General features: G+C 40.1%; 1 protein-coding gene across 4 annotated transcripts in view; it reads right to left on the bottom strand.

Annotated features, from left to right (window-relative positions):
• The window catches only part of LOC113035891 (roundabout homolog 2), a 70,381-nt gene that overhangs the window by 34,661 nt on the left and 20,811 nt on the right, over positions 1-14,909 (bottom strand). For 2 of the 4 annotated variants that reach the window (XM_026191741.1, XM_026191743.1), the window contains exons 3-5: positions 4,454-4,611; positions 2,312-2,432; positions 2,094-2,235 (exon numbers count right to left, since the gene is read on the bottom strand). In XM_026191741.1, the coding sequence (XP_026047526.1) occupies positions 2,094-2,235; positions 2,312-2,432; positions 4,454-4,611 (421 nt within the window). The remainder of the gene's footprint in view (positions 1-2,093; positions 2,236-2,311; positions 2,433-4,453; positions 4,612-14,909) is intronic. The other 2 variants (XM_026191742.1, XM_026191744.1) reach the window with 1 other exon arrangement.

Genomic DNA, 14,909 nt, shown 5'->3' with positions numbered 1-14,909 from the left:
CATTAAGCTGTTAAGTTTCAAAATAATAGAATTATTTATCAGTTTTGGCTAAAAATGATTATTATAGCGCCATTACCATAAGAAAGCATGAAACTTCTCTCCATTAAATTCTTGCAGTCTTTTCATTTTTTATGAAGTTTTGAAACAAGATGTGACTAAAGTACAGACTTTCATCACTAATTCAAGGCGTTTAACACAAACTGATCAAGAATTAAAACTGGTTTTTACACAAAATCCACTTTTTTCAGAGGCTCAGAATTAATGTGACAAACTAAAGTCTAGATTTCATGGTCACCGCCAAACGCTGTGTTTCCTCCCTTAAGATGCTCTGCCAGGCCTTTCCTGCAGCCGCCTACACTCGCTGCTTGTTTGTGGGTCTTTCTGCCTTTGTTTCTGTCTTCAGTAACTGAAAAGCACGCTGTGTTGGATTGGGATCAAATGGCTGACTTAGCCATTGAACATTATCCCATTTCTTTGGCTTGAGAACCTCTTGGGCTGTTTTTGCAGTATGCTTTAGACTAGTATTCATTTGTACTGTGAAGTGCGGCCCAACCAGTTTTGCAGCATTTGGCTGAATCTGAGCAGAAAGTATATCTCTGTACACGTAAGAATTCATCCTGCTACTTCTAGCAGCGCTCACATCATCAGTAAACATTAGTGATGTTTCCACTGGCAGGTATACGGGCCTATGCCTTAACACTGCCTCCACCATGTTTGACAGATGATGTGGTACGCTGGATCAGACCGCCAAAGTATGCTTCTTCATACTTTTCTCGTCCGGTCATTCTGATACATCTCGGCTTCATCTGTCCAAATAATTTTTTCAGAGTCTAATCTGGCCTTGCTGCTCTTCCTGTTGAGTGTAACCAGTGGTTTATTGTTCTCTGTATTTCCATTCACAAAGGCATCTCATTGCAAACTTGACATGGACAGTCTACCTTTTGATTTAGTTGGATTTTCAGGGAAGTAATTTTTCAGTTCCATCTGTGGTCTTTCAGTCCATTTAGTATTTCTAAGGTGGCCAGTTTTTTTTTAAAGAATGTAGCAGAATGTTGATCTGGCCACTGCTAAAGTTTTTGCTGTCTCTCTTATTCTGATTTATTTTGTTTTTTTAAACTTTGCCTTCCTTCACATCTCTATACACATCTCTTTGGCTCTCATGTTGATAGTTCCAGTGAAAAGATACCAAATGCAATATCATTACTTGGAATCAATTCCAGGACTTTTAACTGCTTAATTTTTGATGGTATAACAACAGAGCCGGCCTCATGTGGCCATGGAAATGCTTGTCAGTAAATGATCCAGCCTCTGAAAACTGGAGAAGTTTTAATTCCTAAACACTTAATTCAGTACTTTTGTCAATCCTGTTGAATCAAAGCTGAAAACCTGCAGTTCAATCACAGCTTGATAGTTTGATTTAAAAGCCACTGTGGTGGTGTGCAGATATAGTTACAAAAATTGCAATTGTCCAAATAGTCATGTATTTAGTCTAGATAGATAGATAGATAGATAGATAGATAGATAGATAGATAGATAGATAGATAGATAGATAGATAGATAGATAGATAGATAGATAGATAGATAGATAGATAGATAGATAGATAGATAGATAGATTAAAAAAAGAGTGATTAAAAACAAAATTGCTAAAGAGAGATTGCTAAAGAGAGTAAAAGTAGGAATGACTTGTAAGAGAGAGGTGTTCATAAATAATATGAACACTATAAATCTGAGAAAACAGCTGCATGAAGACATAATACAAAAATCTGTTTGGGATCTTATGGCTGACTGGTGTGATCACCTGTCACAAAATGAACGGTGTTATACGGTTTTATAGAGAACGGTAGGAATGATTTCTCGATGTGTTCATTATGGCTGCGAGGTGGAATCAGTCTGAGGGAGAAGGCGCGCTGCTGCCTCAGAAGTGCGATGTGATGCGGGTGTGATATGTGACAGAAAGACATGAGTTAATAAACAGCTCCTGCACATATTTACGTTTTCTGGGGCACGTGTGTTAACACAAGAGTGCTCTCAGGCTGTGTGTGCATCAACAGTCTGTCTCTCTATTTGTCTGCGGTCATGCCCATCAGCTCACCTCCCGCGGGGAAGCTCTCCTTCTTCTCGCCGCCATCGCACAGTAGGAGCAGGATCCCCGTGGACCTCACATAGAAAGTCAACAGTCTCTTCCTCCATGACCACCTGGTTAACAGGCCTTCGCACCAACACGGGGCGCTCTGCTAGACAACAGATGCCTTTAAACATGACCACTTTATGCTCTTCGAAGGACTGACTACGTAACTGTTTGAACCTCACCATACACCACCAGCTCTGCAGGATCACTGTCCCTCTCTCCAACCATGTTACTGCCCACGCAGACGTACATGCCTGCATCGCTCTTCCTGGTGTGAGAGATCATCAGTTTGCCACCACGCATCTGAAAAACACAATGGCACGTTTAGTTATGTTTGCACTGATGCAAAGATCATTAATCGCTCATATTCAAAACACTGTATGAGTCACTGTAGGTGTACGTGTATACGTTGCTGTGATGTTTATTTTCTACCTACATTCTTATGCTTGAGGTTCTCAGCACAGATTTACTTGAAATTAAGTTCAGTTTAAAGCTCCTGCTTGAGCTACTGACGTAAACAATATCTTTCATCCGCCTGTGACTTCTCACAGTTCCAAATCTATTTTTCAGCAACCAGAGATTGTGTCCAGCTGTTGTTTTTACACATGAGAGGACAGAAGAAAAGCGACAGCAGAATCAGAGACACTTTACGCTCTGCAGCGTACGAAGGTGTCCGCATTAAATGATAGTCAACAGAAACTGTTGTCAGTCTGAATTGATATCTCTCCCACCTGTACAACAGAGTTTTTCTAGACCATTTGAGGGAATATTTATCAGTCCTGAGGAAAGAAAGACAAACCAGAATCTATCCACACAGGTCTTTGCTCACAGTTGTACATGTTAAAGTTTAAATTAATTTTGTTTGGTCATTTTCCTTTTTGAAAACCTCTTTAACCTTAAAATTTCAACTTATTCCTACCCCAGGTACTCAAAGTCTACCTTTGCAGTCTGTAGTGACTCTGTAATAAATCACAGATGTTTATTGCTTTTTTAATTTTTTAAGTAAAATAATGAAAGACAGATTTTAATTAAGTGTGACTCAGTCAGAAGTGAAACTGTACCTTTGTGAACTATTTTCAGAGATGGATTCATACGCATTTGGAGCACTGCAAAGTACTCACATCACTAGAGAGTATGTGGGATTAACTCAAAATAAACTTCAGGGATCGTGTTCATTTCAAATGTAGGTCTCTATTGTATTTTTAATAGTTTTTGGCAACAATTGAGCCTCACAGCACAGACCAATAATATTTATCACACTTCATGTATAAAGGCTATGGCCATTATTAAGCACAGTTCGATGTTGGTTTTCATTGGATTTATATCCAGAATTATTGATCATGGATGTTAGGAATTGGAAACTACAGCAGGTCTATAATAAACGAATCAGTAAGAAAGTAACAAGGATCCGATCACTGTGCCTCTGGCTGCCACCTGATCCACAAAGCACCAAACTCCTATGACTCCTCCTTCAGCTGGTGGCCCACAGGACAGCCCACAGGTACGTCTTTCTTTCTCGTGGGTATACCAATCCCTCCTCCCCAATATTTAGGAGCTCTGTCATTTGGGAGAGGCTCAGGGTAGAGCCGCTACTCCTCCAAAAAGAGCCAGTTAAAGTAGTTTAGGCATCTGATTAGATGAGGTGGTTGAAGCGTGTCCTAAAGGGAGGAGACCCCGAGACAGGCTCAGGACATGCAGGAAAGATTGGATCTATTAGCTTTGAAGGCCACCTGAAATCCACCGCCTGGGGCACATGTTCAATCATCATAATTTTGAGATGTCCGCGCAGCCCCTCGTGATCACTGTCTGATGACAAAATCCAAAAAACAGACATCCATCTTCCTCTACCTCTTCTGCCAGGGAGGTTGGTATGATGTTTTTGGTTGTTTGTTTAGCAGGACAACTGAAAACATTCTGGAGTGAGATTTTTACCAGAGGTGAGACTGCATCCAACTTAAAACTGGTTAACCGTTTGAGGTCTGAGTCATCATTGGTGATGGGCAGAACTCTAACCCTAGGCACACAAGCTTAAAATTTTGTTTTCTTTAGTCACTCCCCAAAGTCTTTGCAATCAGAGAACAAAGAAAATCATCATTCTTACTTACACAGATCAAAAAATATTTACAAAAGAAAGTAAATTTTGGCTTTCTCCCAAATATATGGTTAGGTTTAGGTTACCAGCTATGCCTACTTTGACCTCTGAGGTCTTGATTTTTGAGATGATCCAGAGATGTAAAGATTAATGCAGTGGAGTTTATCGGGTTTACAAATCGCTGTATTTTTCGCAAAAAATGAACGTTTTTTCTAATGATTGTTGAACTTACAGTGACGCGCTCATCTTTGGTGCTGACTCGGACGTTGTTGCGTTTCCAGGACACGGTGGGCTCGGGGTGACCTCGTGGAGGTACACACTCCAACACAGCAGGCTCACCGGCAGCTACCACCACGTCACTCGGGGCCTGCCGGAAATCATCTCTCAGGACTAAAAAGAAAACACAAAGAAATCTAATTAGCTTCAGAAGGCCCTGTATGAGTAATGTATTTAAAACAAAGACTGGAAATCAGACTCACAGATCAGCAAACAGGCACACAGCCATATAACCAGTATCAACAAATGAAGCACCAATTTGTCTTGGAAGTAATTAAGGCTGCTTTCTCCCAGGTGAACCATTTTTCTGCTGAGAGTTTTCTGAACACGTTTTTTTTTTTATAGAGAAAGTCAATTATTGTGTCTGCATGTGCCTGACTGCTTACATCCCCAGCATTGTCCTTGTTAGTCTGTGCTTGGTTTTAAAGCCTGCATCCTACTCTGATGTCTCTCCTGTCAGAACAGATGAATAATGCACATCTCTCATTCCAACATGGAGTAAACAAATAACAGCACATTCATAATTTAGCCCGTGTGCAGGGGAGAGAAAGAAGAAATAGTGCCTCTGAATCAACGAGAGGATTGTGTCTCTGATTCAAGAGCTATCTTACAAATCTTCAGCACATCTCTGAGTCAAGAGAAATCAGCACCGACCGAGCAAAGCCTTTCCGCTCGTGTCATTTCTAAAGTTTGAGCTCCCGCCACCCTGTGGATGACGACAGAACTTTGACACGGCGACCTCTGATATCTTCTAATCTTGTGCTGTGATTGACAGATGAAAGCCTCAGTGAGAGCTGCGAACTGAACACTCTCAAGAGACCTGCTGTACAATTGAACTGAATTGACAGGCTCGCATTTTCAATAGACACACTCCTACAGGATCCTTTCTGAACCAAAGTGTATTATTCCAGTATAATCAATCGGTCTGCTTTTACACGGTAATGAATATTTCATCGATCTTTCTGAGATGCAAAGATAAAAGATCTTGGGCTTTTCTGCCAATCTTCACTCAATGACTGCCTTTGTAACAGACCAAACACAAATCATTTAACACCTCTCTGCTGGCCAAGCGAGACATTTGGAAAGGTTTTTTTTTTAAGTCTTTACAAGGCAAAACAAGTGTAAAAAAAAGAAATGTGAGTTCACTTGCTCCAATCAAGTGCTAAGAACTGATGTTCTCTGAATGTCTGCTGTGGCTGACTCATCAATGATAAGAGCCTTCTTCTGAATATCGGGCTATTTCTGGCTCTGCCCTGCACTTAGGGTTAGGGTTATTGATTTTGGCAAGTTTAGCCAACACTCCAGCAATGAAAGCCCAAATTTACCTTAGAGTAGGGGTGGCCAATTTTCCCAAATCATTTTCTCAAGGGGCCACATGAGAAACTGGCACTGCTGTGGAGGGCTGCACTAATAAGCTGAATTCAATGCTGCTCAATATTATTTGGTTCTATTTATAAACTGCTAGTCGATGTTACAATTAGGCCCCTTGGGAAAATTAATTACTCACCTCTGCCTTTGAGTCACAATTGATAAAAACTTGCTTATAGCTTTTTCAAAATAAGTGTCAACATCAGTGTTGGGCAAGTTACTTTGAAAAGGTAATTATAGTTACTAGTTACATCTTCAAAAAAATAACTGAGTTAGTAACTGAGTTACAATATTCTAAAAGTAATTAATTACTTGAAAAATAACTATTGCGTTACTTTAAAAAAAAAAAACGTTTAACCCTCTGGGGTCCAGGGTATACTTGGCCATTTTTCACTACTTTTGATTTTCCCTCCACATTTTACCTTTAAAAACTATTTACTTTGCCCTGTTTGGTATCATTCTTTTCAGCACAACCTCACGTGTCTGAATTTACAGTTTTCATTTTGACACACTGTACTAACACAACTGATCTAAAATCAGACAAAAAACATAAAATCCGAGTAGAAAAGGTTATATTTTTACTGTAACAACCACAAACATGTTTAATGAATCATATTTCATAACTTTAAATACAAATATAAATTGTCAATTTTAAAATCATATGCATGTTTTGCAAACAAAGTTATTTGCATCCATTAACTTTTTACCCTTTTTTAAAATAACCATTTCAAACTATTTACAGAACAATCAGCTGTTCTGCATTCAATAAGATGCCACACAAATTATTTGTGCCACTCCAAAAAATAATTTCTGTCCACTGTAAAGGAGAACATCACAGCCTGCAGGTCTGACAGCAGCAAAGTGTATCACTCCTCCTGTTTCTACCTGGAGACAGCAGTTGCCTCATTGTTCTGACACACAACACAAAACTATCTACAACACTACACACTAACTACACAAGACAACACATTAACTACACACTCCAAACACGCTAAACGTCACAAATCTCTCACATCTCAAAACACAATTTAAAAACTGGTATATATCACCTTGTTGCTTTGTCTTTAAGTGGTCATGTGACTGGCCGACTACTTTATTCTTCCTCAGTCAAACAGCAGCACTCATGCGACTGTTTTGCCCCCTTAGCTCCAGGTGTTGTGCTAGACAGTGATCGTGATTACCGTCCGCGGGAGCGCGCGCAGCAGCTTAAAGCTGTAGCGCCCAGATTACTTACAGCTACTTCCGTGCAACTGATATAAGATGCGGTTGAAAAACAGTAACGGACAGCATTTTCTTGTTACTAACTGTAACAATAGGAATAGTAATTAGTTAGATTACTCGTTACTGGAAAAAAGTAACGGCGTTACTGGTCAACCATCACTGGTCAACATACAGTTAAAGTTGAGTGTCGAGCACTGGTAGCATCATTGGTTATATTCATTAGGTTTAAAGTCTCCATTCATTAGGTGGTTGACATCCACGAGTAAACCACTGGTGGTTGTCAGGGGGGTCATACATCCTTAACTCTGATGCAATGGTAGAGGAAACACTAAGTAATAAGTTTGCCTGCTGCAAGTCAAGAGAACATAATATCCCAGTGGCCATCACTTGCATATCAGAGCTAATCTCTTGCTTTTTTAGAGGTTATTTCAAAAACCTTTGGTCATTTGTAAGTATTTGCAATCCCACTATTAGAATACTAAAACCCTCTTATCTCGGTTGAAAATATTTTGCCTCTTGGATTGTTAAATTAATACTTTTCAAGGTGTTTTTTTTTTTCATTTGTTCAGAATTATAGCATAACACTTTTGCAATCTTTTTCTACTCCTGTTATTTTTTGCATGAGTGGCTCCATAGTAGTAGTAGTTCACACATTCACTTAACAAGCAAAAAGTAATTCAAGAATTCAAGAAGAAAAGACACAAATCCCTTTGGGGTTGTGTCATGAAGGGCAGCTAGTGTAAAGATCTGCCAAAACAAACTTGCAGAGCTAAAAGTTGCTTTTCTCTGTGTTTTTATAGATTGCTTCTGGTTTATTAACTTGCAGAATAAATATGTTTCAGTCTGGACCTAAAATAAGCATACCTTGCTATTCAACAGCTTCTTAACGAAATATCATTATGTGTGTTTTTAAAAAAGAAATTATATTAAAATATTAATTTCTTTAATCTGAAATGACTTGCAGCTTTTTTCACTTGTGTGAAAATTAAGATTGGCAGAACTTTAAATTTCCAATAAAACTGGTTTTCACTGTAAACTGTTGAGCTGCAGAAAGTGGCATATGGAAGCTAGTGGCGTCTTTAGTCACTGAGAATTGTGACATTTCTGTAAGCCACCTTAAATCGACTTGCACTTAGTTTATTCTCAGCCAATTACTCTGAGTACCTGACTAAATCTATGCAACATTAATTATCCACCAGCATGCCTGACAGGTCCGTGTTGACATGGTAGCCCTGGCCTTTTAATACAGCATCAATATTCAGATCCACTGGGCTTGAATAAAATCTCATTTGAAATCACTTTATCGCAGCTGTTTAAAGACGGAAAATCATTTCTCACTCTTGTTCAACAGGCACGATTGTCTTGGGGTAATCAGCAATAAATATTCAATACTTAGTCAAGTGCCAGACAGTCAATTCATTTACCTTCTCTGCCCATCTCTCTTTAACTCAGGCTGTATTGTAACTAAATTGCATTGAAAACAAAGAGGAAGTTTACCCTCTTTACCGACTGAAATCATTTTTTTCCCCCAATTTCTTTTTGTTTCATGCTACGAGATTTGAAGTGAGAAGTCTTTTGGAAATTAAGACTTCTGACCCCTTTGAAATCATCAAATTTCTCATTTACCATCAGTGATATACTAATTATTATTCACAGTCAATCAATGCGGTACAGAAGCTCTTTATGTATCCACGGACCAAAGATCTGCTACAAAGAAAAATACCCTCCACAAAATTCCCAACACAACATTTGGGAACTTCAGCAAAACCAAACACAAAGAAAGAAACACAATATTATATATAGACCAAAACTATCATATGTGTAGATACAATATATACATGGTGTTTAATATGAGGTATGTACAAGAAGAAGAAAGTGTGTACATTATTGTACTTTTATTGAGCCCCGTGGGGAAATTGCTCTCTGCATTTAACCCATTCACTCAGTGAAGCAGTGGGCAGCCATTGGGCACTCGGGGAGCAGTGTGTAGGGACGGTACCTTGCTCAGGGGTACCTCAGGGTAGCTGTTAAGGGGAATCGAACCCCCGACCTTCCGATCATGGGGCAACCACTCTACCTACTGAGCTATCCCTGCCCTACAAGTTGGCTCTGTTGTCGCTCTTCATTCCTGGATGAGTGCAGCTTACGGCTGTGGATCATTGGTTGTGTCTGCCTCTTATTAGTGCACCAACCCAGCATCTTGGATAGGAAGCATATAGGGACTAACTTTGCTCTTGATCCAGAAAGGTCTGCAGCACTCTGCCAGTGTGGCCTGGGCACAATATCCTGCTGCAGGGCATGGTCTGTGGCAGGTCGCGATCTAGTCATGATCATTATGTTTTTTAATTGTGCTGTTTGAATTTTGTTTTCGTGTTCCTCAACATGAATTTCCCAATTATTTTGTGTCCCCTGAACATCAGTATAGTTTCATATGTACTCATTAAAAGGCAAAAAAAAGAGTCCACATTTAGTGGTTGGATGTTTGGTGGAGGAGTAAGCTCTGTTGGCTTTCATGCCTGTTACATAAGTTCAAGTCATACTTTTTTTTTAACAAATGTGCAGTTCGGTTAAGTTTAGCTGTTAAACGATTTGGTTAGATTTAGAAAAATACAATACGTTTTCACTTCGTTTAAAACTTTTTTTTCCCTTGCTGCCATGCAATCATCTCTCGGCTGCTTCTGGAAACCTGCTTCTGACACAAAACATGTTTCCTATTGAAATGCATTACTTATAAATTTGTGTTCAATTACATAAAAAGTTATTATTCATGTCCATGAAGCTGAAAAAAGGCACAACTTCAGGTTGGAGCACCTCACCTTGGTACCTCTGGTATTGCTAAGAGCAATCAGATCAAAGATGGTATTCTTTTTTCCCACTCCTATGTGGTATTGACAATGGTATCAAGTATTTTCTTTGGTATCAGCAACGACTTTGAAATACTGGCATCATGACAACCTTTGGTCTGAGTCTACTGCTTAAAAATGCAGTAAACTGAACAAATTCTGAGGCGTACGAGTGAGCTCATTTGTGTTCAATAAACAAATTACCAATCCCACCACTGACTAAAAGCAATCAGCGTGAATTGAAAACTACTCACAGAATATGTCTGGGTTTTCTAAGATATTAAAATGGATGGAGTACAACCAAAAACGATATTTCTTACAACAGTCTGTTCATCAAATAACCCTGAAGCTGCTCACTTGGCTGCATATTTGAAATGCTTTGCAGAGCTGAAGGGCTAATTGAAAGTGCTGCATTATTTTTAGACTTCAGTCTGCAAGGCCTGGTGAGATAGGAGCACTGAGGCCTTTGTTTCACTGCCACAGTGACTGAAGTGAAAAAGTTATGGGCAAGGAGCTAATCCCTGAACTGTACATATGCACACACACACACACACAGACATGAGTTCGCACAGAAAGCCCATGCACGTACACACCTTTAGCATTTAAGTCCTAGAGTCCCCAGGCACAGTCTCACAGAAAGTGGGACATTTGAGGGTCGAAACGAACGCCAGAGAGCAGAATTTCTGCCATCATTACCCCCAAACACTACAACACAAGCTCCGAAATGTTCTTTGAAGTTCAAGTTAATGTGATCCTTCCTTGCTCTGACTTTAAAGGCTGCCATGCCAAACAGTTTCCCATGGATGTTTGTATGCAATGACGGTCCCACCACGAAATCGACAAACTTCTTCAGAAACACAGATGAACCGCATCTCCTGAGGGGCTGCTGTCCCTAATATAACTTCTCAGACATAATGCGACTGGGTCTAGCAAGCAATCTTCCAAACCAGGCCCCACACTCTCTCCTCTATCCATTCACACTGGGCTCAGACAAGCAGTGTGGTTACTGCAGGGCAGTTAAGAGTTGACCCTGCCTCTGCTCAGACAAATCCTCATATTCCCCAAGGCACTTTCTGTCAGCTTAGACAATACAAAAGCAGACCTAAATGACTTTTGGTGGTATATTCTTTTATGTGCTGAGTATTCCAGGAGCGCCCGTTCATTTCAACTACTTTAATATTTCAGGGATATACAGATTAAGAGACTTAATCTCCCCGAAAATATTCATCACTTGATTTTTAAGTGATATTATAGACTTGAGCAGATGAGAGCTAAACACTGCAGAAAGGCCATCTGTTAATGTTTTTTTGGAAACATGAACAATAGCGATTAATCATATGAAAATGCCTTTGTATTGCATATTGTATATGGATGACTAGCAGTCCATGGATTCTTTATACGCAGCGGCTGAAAAAAAGCAACACATGACGCGTGAGTGTGACAGACAGGAGAGTGGGGGGGGGGGGGGGGGGGGGGGAATCTGCAGAGGTTTTGTGCAAAACATGAGGTGACAGCGAGTGTGGGAAGGAGACACAGTAGACAGCATTGGCCTTGACAGATGTGTGAACGCACAACTAGCTCTGTGTTTTCATGGCTGACAGGTAGGAGGGTGGACAGAAGGGTAAAAGGTCAGCAGCAAGCGCACATTTCGGAGAGTTGCAGACGACCCGCTGCTTGACTTCGATTGTTCTTTTATTCCGGAGAGCAGAAAAGCCGTTAGGGAGGTGGTCTAATCCCATTGCTGTGATACTGCCCTGTCATAGCTAATGGAGACTTTGCCTACAGCGAAGAGAGATTGCTTTAATCCACCCATTGTCTGATGGTGTTGATGGGTGATGAGAAGGCACTCCAGGGCAAACAGCCATTATGACAAAGACTTGGTCATGAATCCTTCCATTTTCCAAAAATGCAATGCTGTTTCAATTACAAATCGGCACTGAGTGAAGACATTTTTGCAATATTAGTAATCCCTGACAGGATTCATATAAATCATGCCAGTGGTTCATATTTGCACAACTGCATATTAAAATTTAGCCTGACTGATTTCATGCACCAAAAAACAAATATTCTATAAACTGTATTCATCAGAGATAATACCTGCACATTCTTTATGCTGAAAGGAAAACAGAAAGCAGGAGAAGCCAAGAAGCAAGATGCAAGCAGAACTTTGATTCCTTCATAATCCCTCATCAGGAGTAAGAGGAACATCTGGCTCTAAAGCCTTTTAAGCAAGTTTTATTTTTTTATTTGTCCTACTTTATTCTAATCCTGGCACACCATGTGACTTTCTCCTTGCCGAGACAGCCAGACATTCACATTCATGATTTCTAAATAGGCACAACTACTACCCCCCCCCCCCCTTGTTTTTCCCCTTTGGAAGAATAAGGGAATGGATTTCAGTCCACTCCTACCGTCTCATTATTCTGGTTTTTCAACAGGCAGGCAAGGCAGCCGGTTACTGGCAGCACTACGGTGAAAAGAGACGGAAAAAAGGCAGAATTATGACTGCTGTTGGCATTTCGCAGCTGTGCACGTTCCTTACTACAAGGTACTCTGGAAGAGAGCAACAGCAGCTACACAAAAACCATAACTTCTGGACCACAGGTGCAAAAAATGCATAGTATAATATAAAAATAATTACTTAAACAGCAAATTTGCATCAAATAGGAATAGTCCTGAAGACAGAACTCTAAATTTTTAGATAATTTTAATGAATTATGGATAGATCTCATGGTTCAGTGAAGCCAGCAGTCATTTCTGCTACACTTTACATATTCATCTCTTTTGTGTGAATCAAGGCCACAACTTCTTCTTTTTTTTCCTTTTTTTTTTTTGCCTATCCCATTTGGTTCTTCAGCTGTCAGAATTGTTGTCTGAAGACCAACAAGGTCAAGGTCAAGGTCAGATTTATTTATATAGCACATTTCCAACAGCCGATGCTGCACAAAGTGCTTAACAATAACAATAAAATTAAAAACTACAGTGTAATACAATAATAACAATAGAAACAATAAAATAGAAGAATTGAAACAATACTAACTAATTCAGATAAATCCAAAATGCTTGGGTCATAATGTGTTAAAAGCCAGAGCGTAAAAGTGTGTCTTTAGTAAAGATTTAAATTGCTCAAGAGTTTGAGCAGATCTAATATTAAAGGGGAGACTATTCCAAAGTCTGGGACCTGCCACAGAGAAGGATCTATCACCACGAGATTTGAGGTTAGTCCGTGGAATGGACAACAATAGTTTTGAACTAGATCTCGTGGGTTTTCCTGGAGCATAGGCAGAGAGGAGCTCTGACAAGTAGGGGGGTGCTCGGGCGTTGAGTGACTTAAAAACAAAAAGTAAGAGTTTAAATTGGATCCTGTAGGGGACAGGGAGCCAGTGTAAAGAGGCTAAAATTGGGGTTATATGCTCTCTCCGTTTGGTACCGGTTAGCAGGCGAGCAGCAGCATTTTGAACCATCTGAAGGCGATGGATGGTGGCATGATCTAGGCCATAATACAATGAATTGCAGTAGTCCAATCTGCAAGTAAGAAAAAGGTGGATGATGCGCTCGAAGACGTCAGCCGGAAGGTATGGCTTTATCCTGGCTAGCTGTCTTAGCTGAAAAAAACAGGACTGAACTACTGCACTCACCTGCTTATTCAATTTAAAAGAACCATCAATGTAAACTCCGAGGTTTTTTTACATGTGTTTTACAATACGAGGAGAGGGTACCCAACGTGCTGTCGATATGATTGAAATTGCCAAAAATGACAACCTCAGTTTTGTTTTCGTTTAGCTGTAAAAAATTTAATGATAACCACTGTTTAACGTCGTCAAGGCAGCGTAATAAGAGCTGCGGTTGATCTGATCCTGATTTTAAAGGTAGATAAATCTGTAGAACATCCGCAAAGCAATGAAATGAAATGCTGTACCGCGAGAAGATGGAGCCCAATGGCAGCAAATAGAGTGCGAAGAGGGCGGGACCCAAAATAGAGCCTTGAGGAACGCCGTATTTAAGAGGAGCTAATTTGGAGTTGTGGGGGCCCATATTGACATAAAAGAACCTTTCTGTCAAGTAGGAGCGAAACCACTGAAGGGCAGATCCTTTTAGGCCAGCATGCGATTCTAGCCGTGATAACAGGATGTCGTGGTCAACCGTGTCAAAAGCTGCTGACAAGTCCAACAGTAAAAGGGCAGCAGGGCTGCCAGAATCCATAGTTAAGAGAATATCGTTAAAAATCCTTAAAAGTGCTGTCTCAGTGCTATGTAATGATTTAAAACCAGATTGAAATTTTTCTGAGATCATATTAGAATCGAGGTGTGCCTGCAACTGTAGATAGACCACTTTCTCCAAAACTTTAGATAGAAAAGGAAGCTTTGAGATGGGCCTGTAATTAGACAGAACAGTTGGGTCCAGGTTTTGTCCAAATCCAAGGATACCCAATGGATTTACTTTGCCAAATGGATCATCACGGCCTTGCCGTATTGGTCCATTTGATCAACCTTTGTTGTTATTGTTTATTTTATTTTATTTTCAGTTGTTACAGACGGGACAGACATGACTGAGGGATAGGAAAGGGAGATTGAAAGATGAAGGAAAAGAAAAACAGAAGGGAAGAGGGACAGTGAGAAAGGGCACTTAAAAAGGGAAAGAGGAAAAAAAAATCTCCTGGATCACCTGTTGAGAGAAAAAGAAGAGAAAACAAGCAAAAAAAACAAAAAACAGAGAAACATACTAAACACAACACCATCACGTTAATCTAGCTAAGTGTAAATAGCAGTAAATACTAAATATTGAATGTTGTTGTGTAGCAAGCAGGACCGACAGCACATAATGTGCTTGGAAATAGCAGCCAATAAAGGTGTAGTTTATGTCTATGAACAGTGAACACCCGTGTGCACACCTGTGTGGATCAGAGCGCTTGTATTCAAAAGGTTTCCCCATGTAATGGTCTGCTAGAGGATGTAGGGAGCTATAGCCCTGTCCCCCAGG

Source organism: Astatotilapia calliptera, chromosome 14 (assembly GCF_900246225.1).
Source record: "Astatotilapia calliptera chromosome 14, fAstCal1.2, whole genome shotgun sequence".
NCBI lineage: Eukaryota > Metazoa > Chordata > Actinopteri > Cichliformes > Cichlidae > Astatotilapia > Astatotilapia calliptera.
The sequence above is the reverse complement of the archived record's forward strand: the minus strand, read 5'-3'. Positions and strand labels throughout refer to the sequence as shown.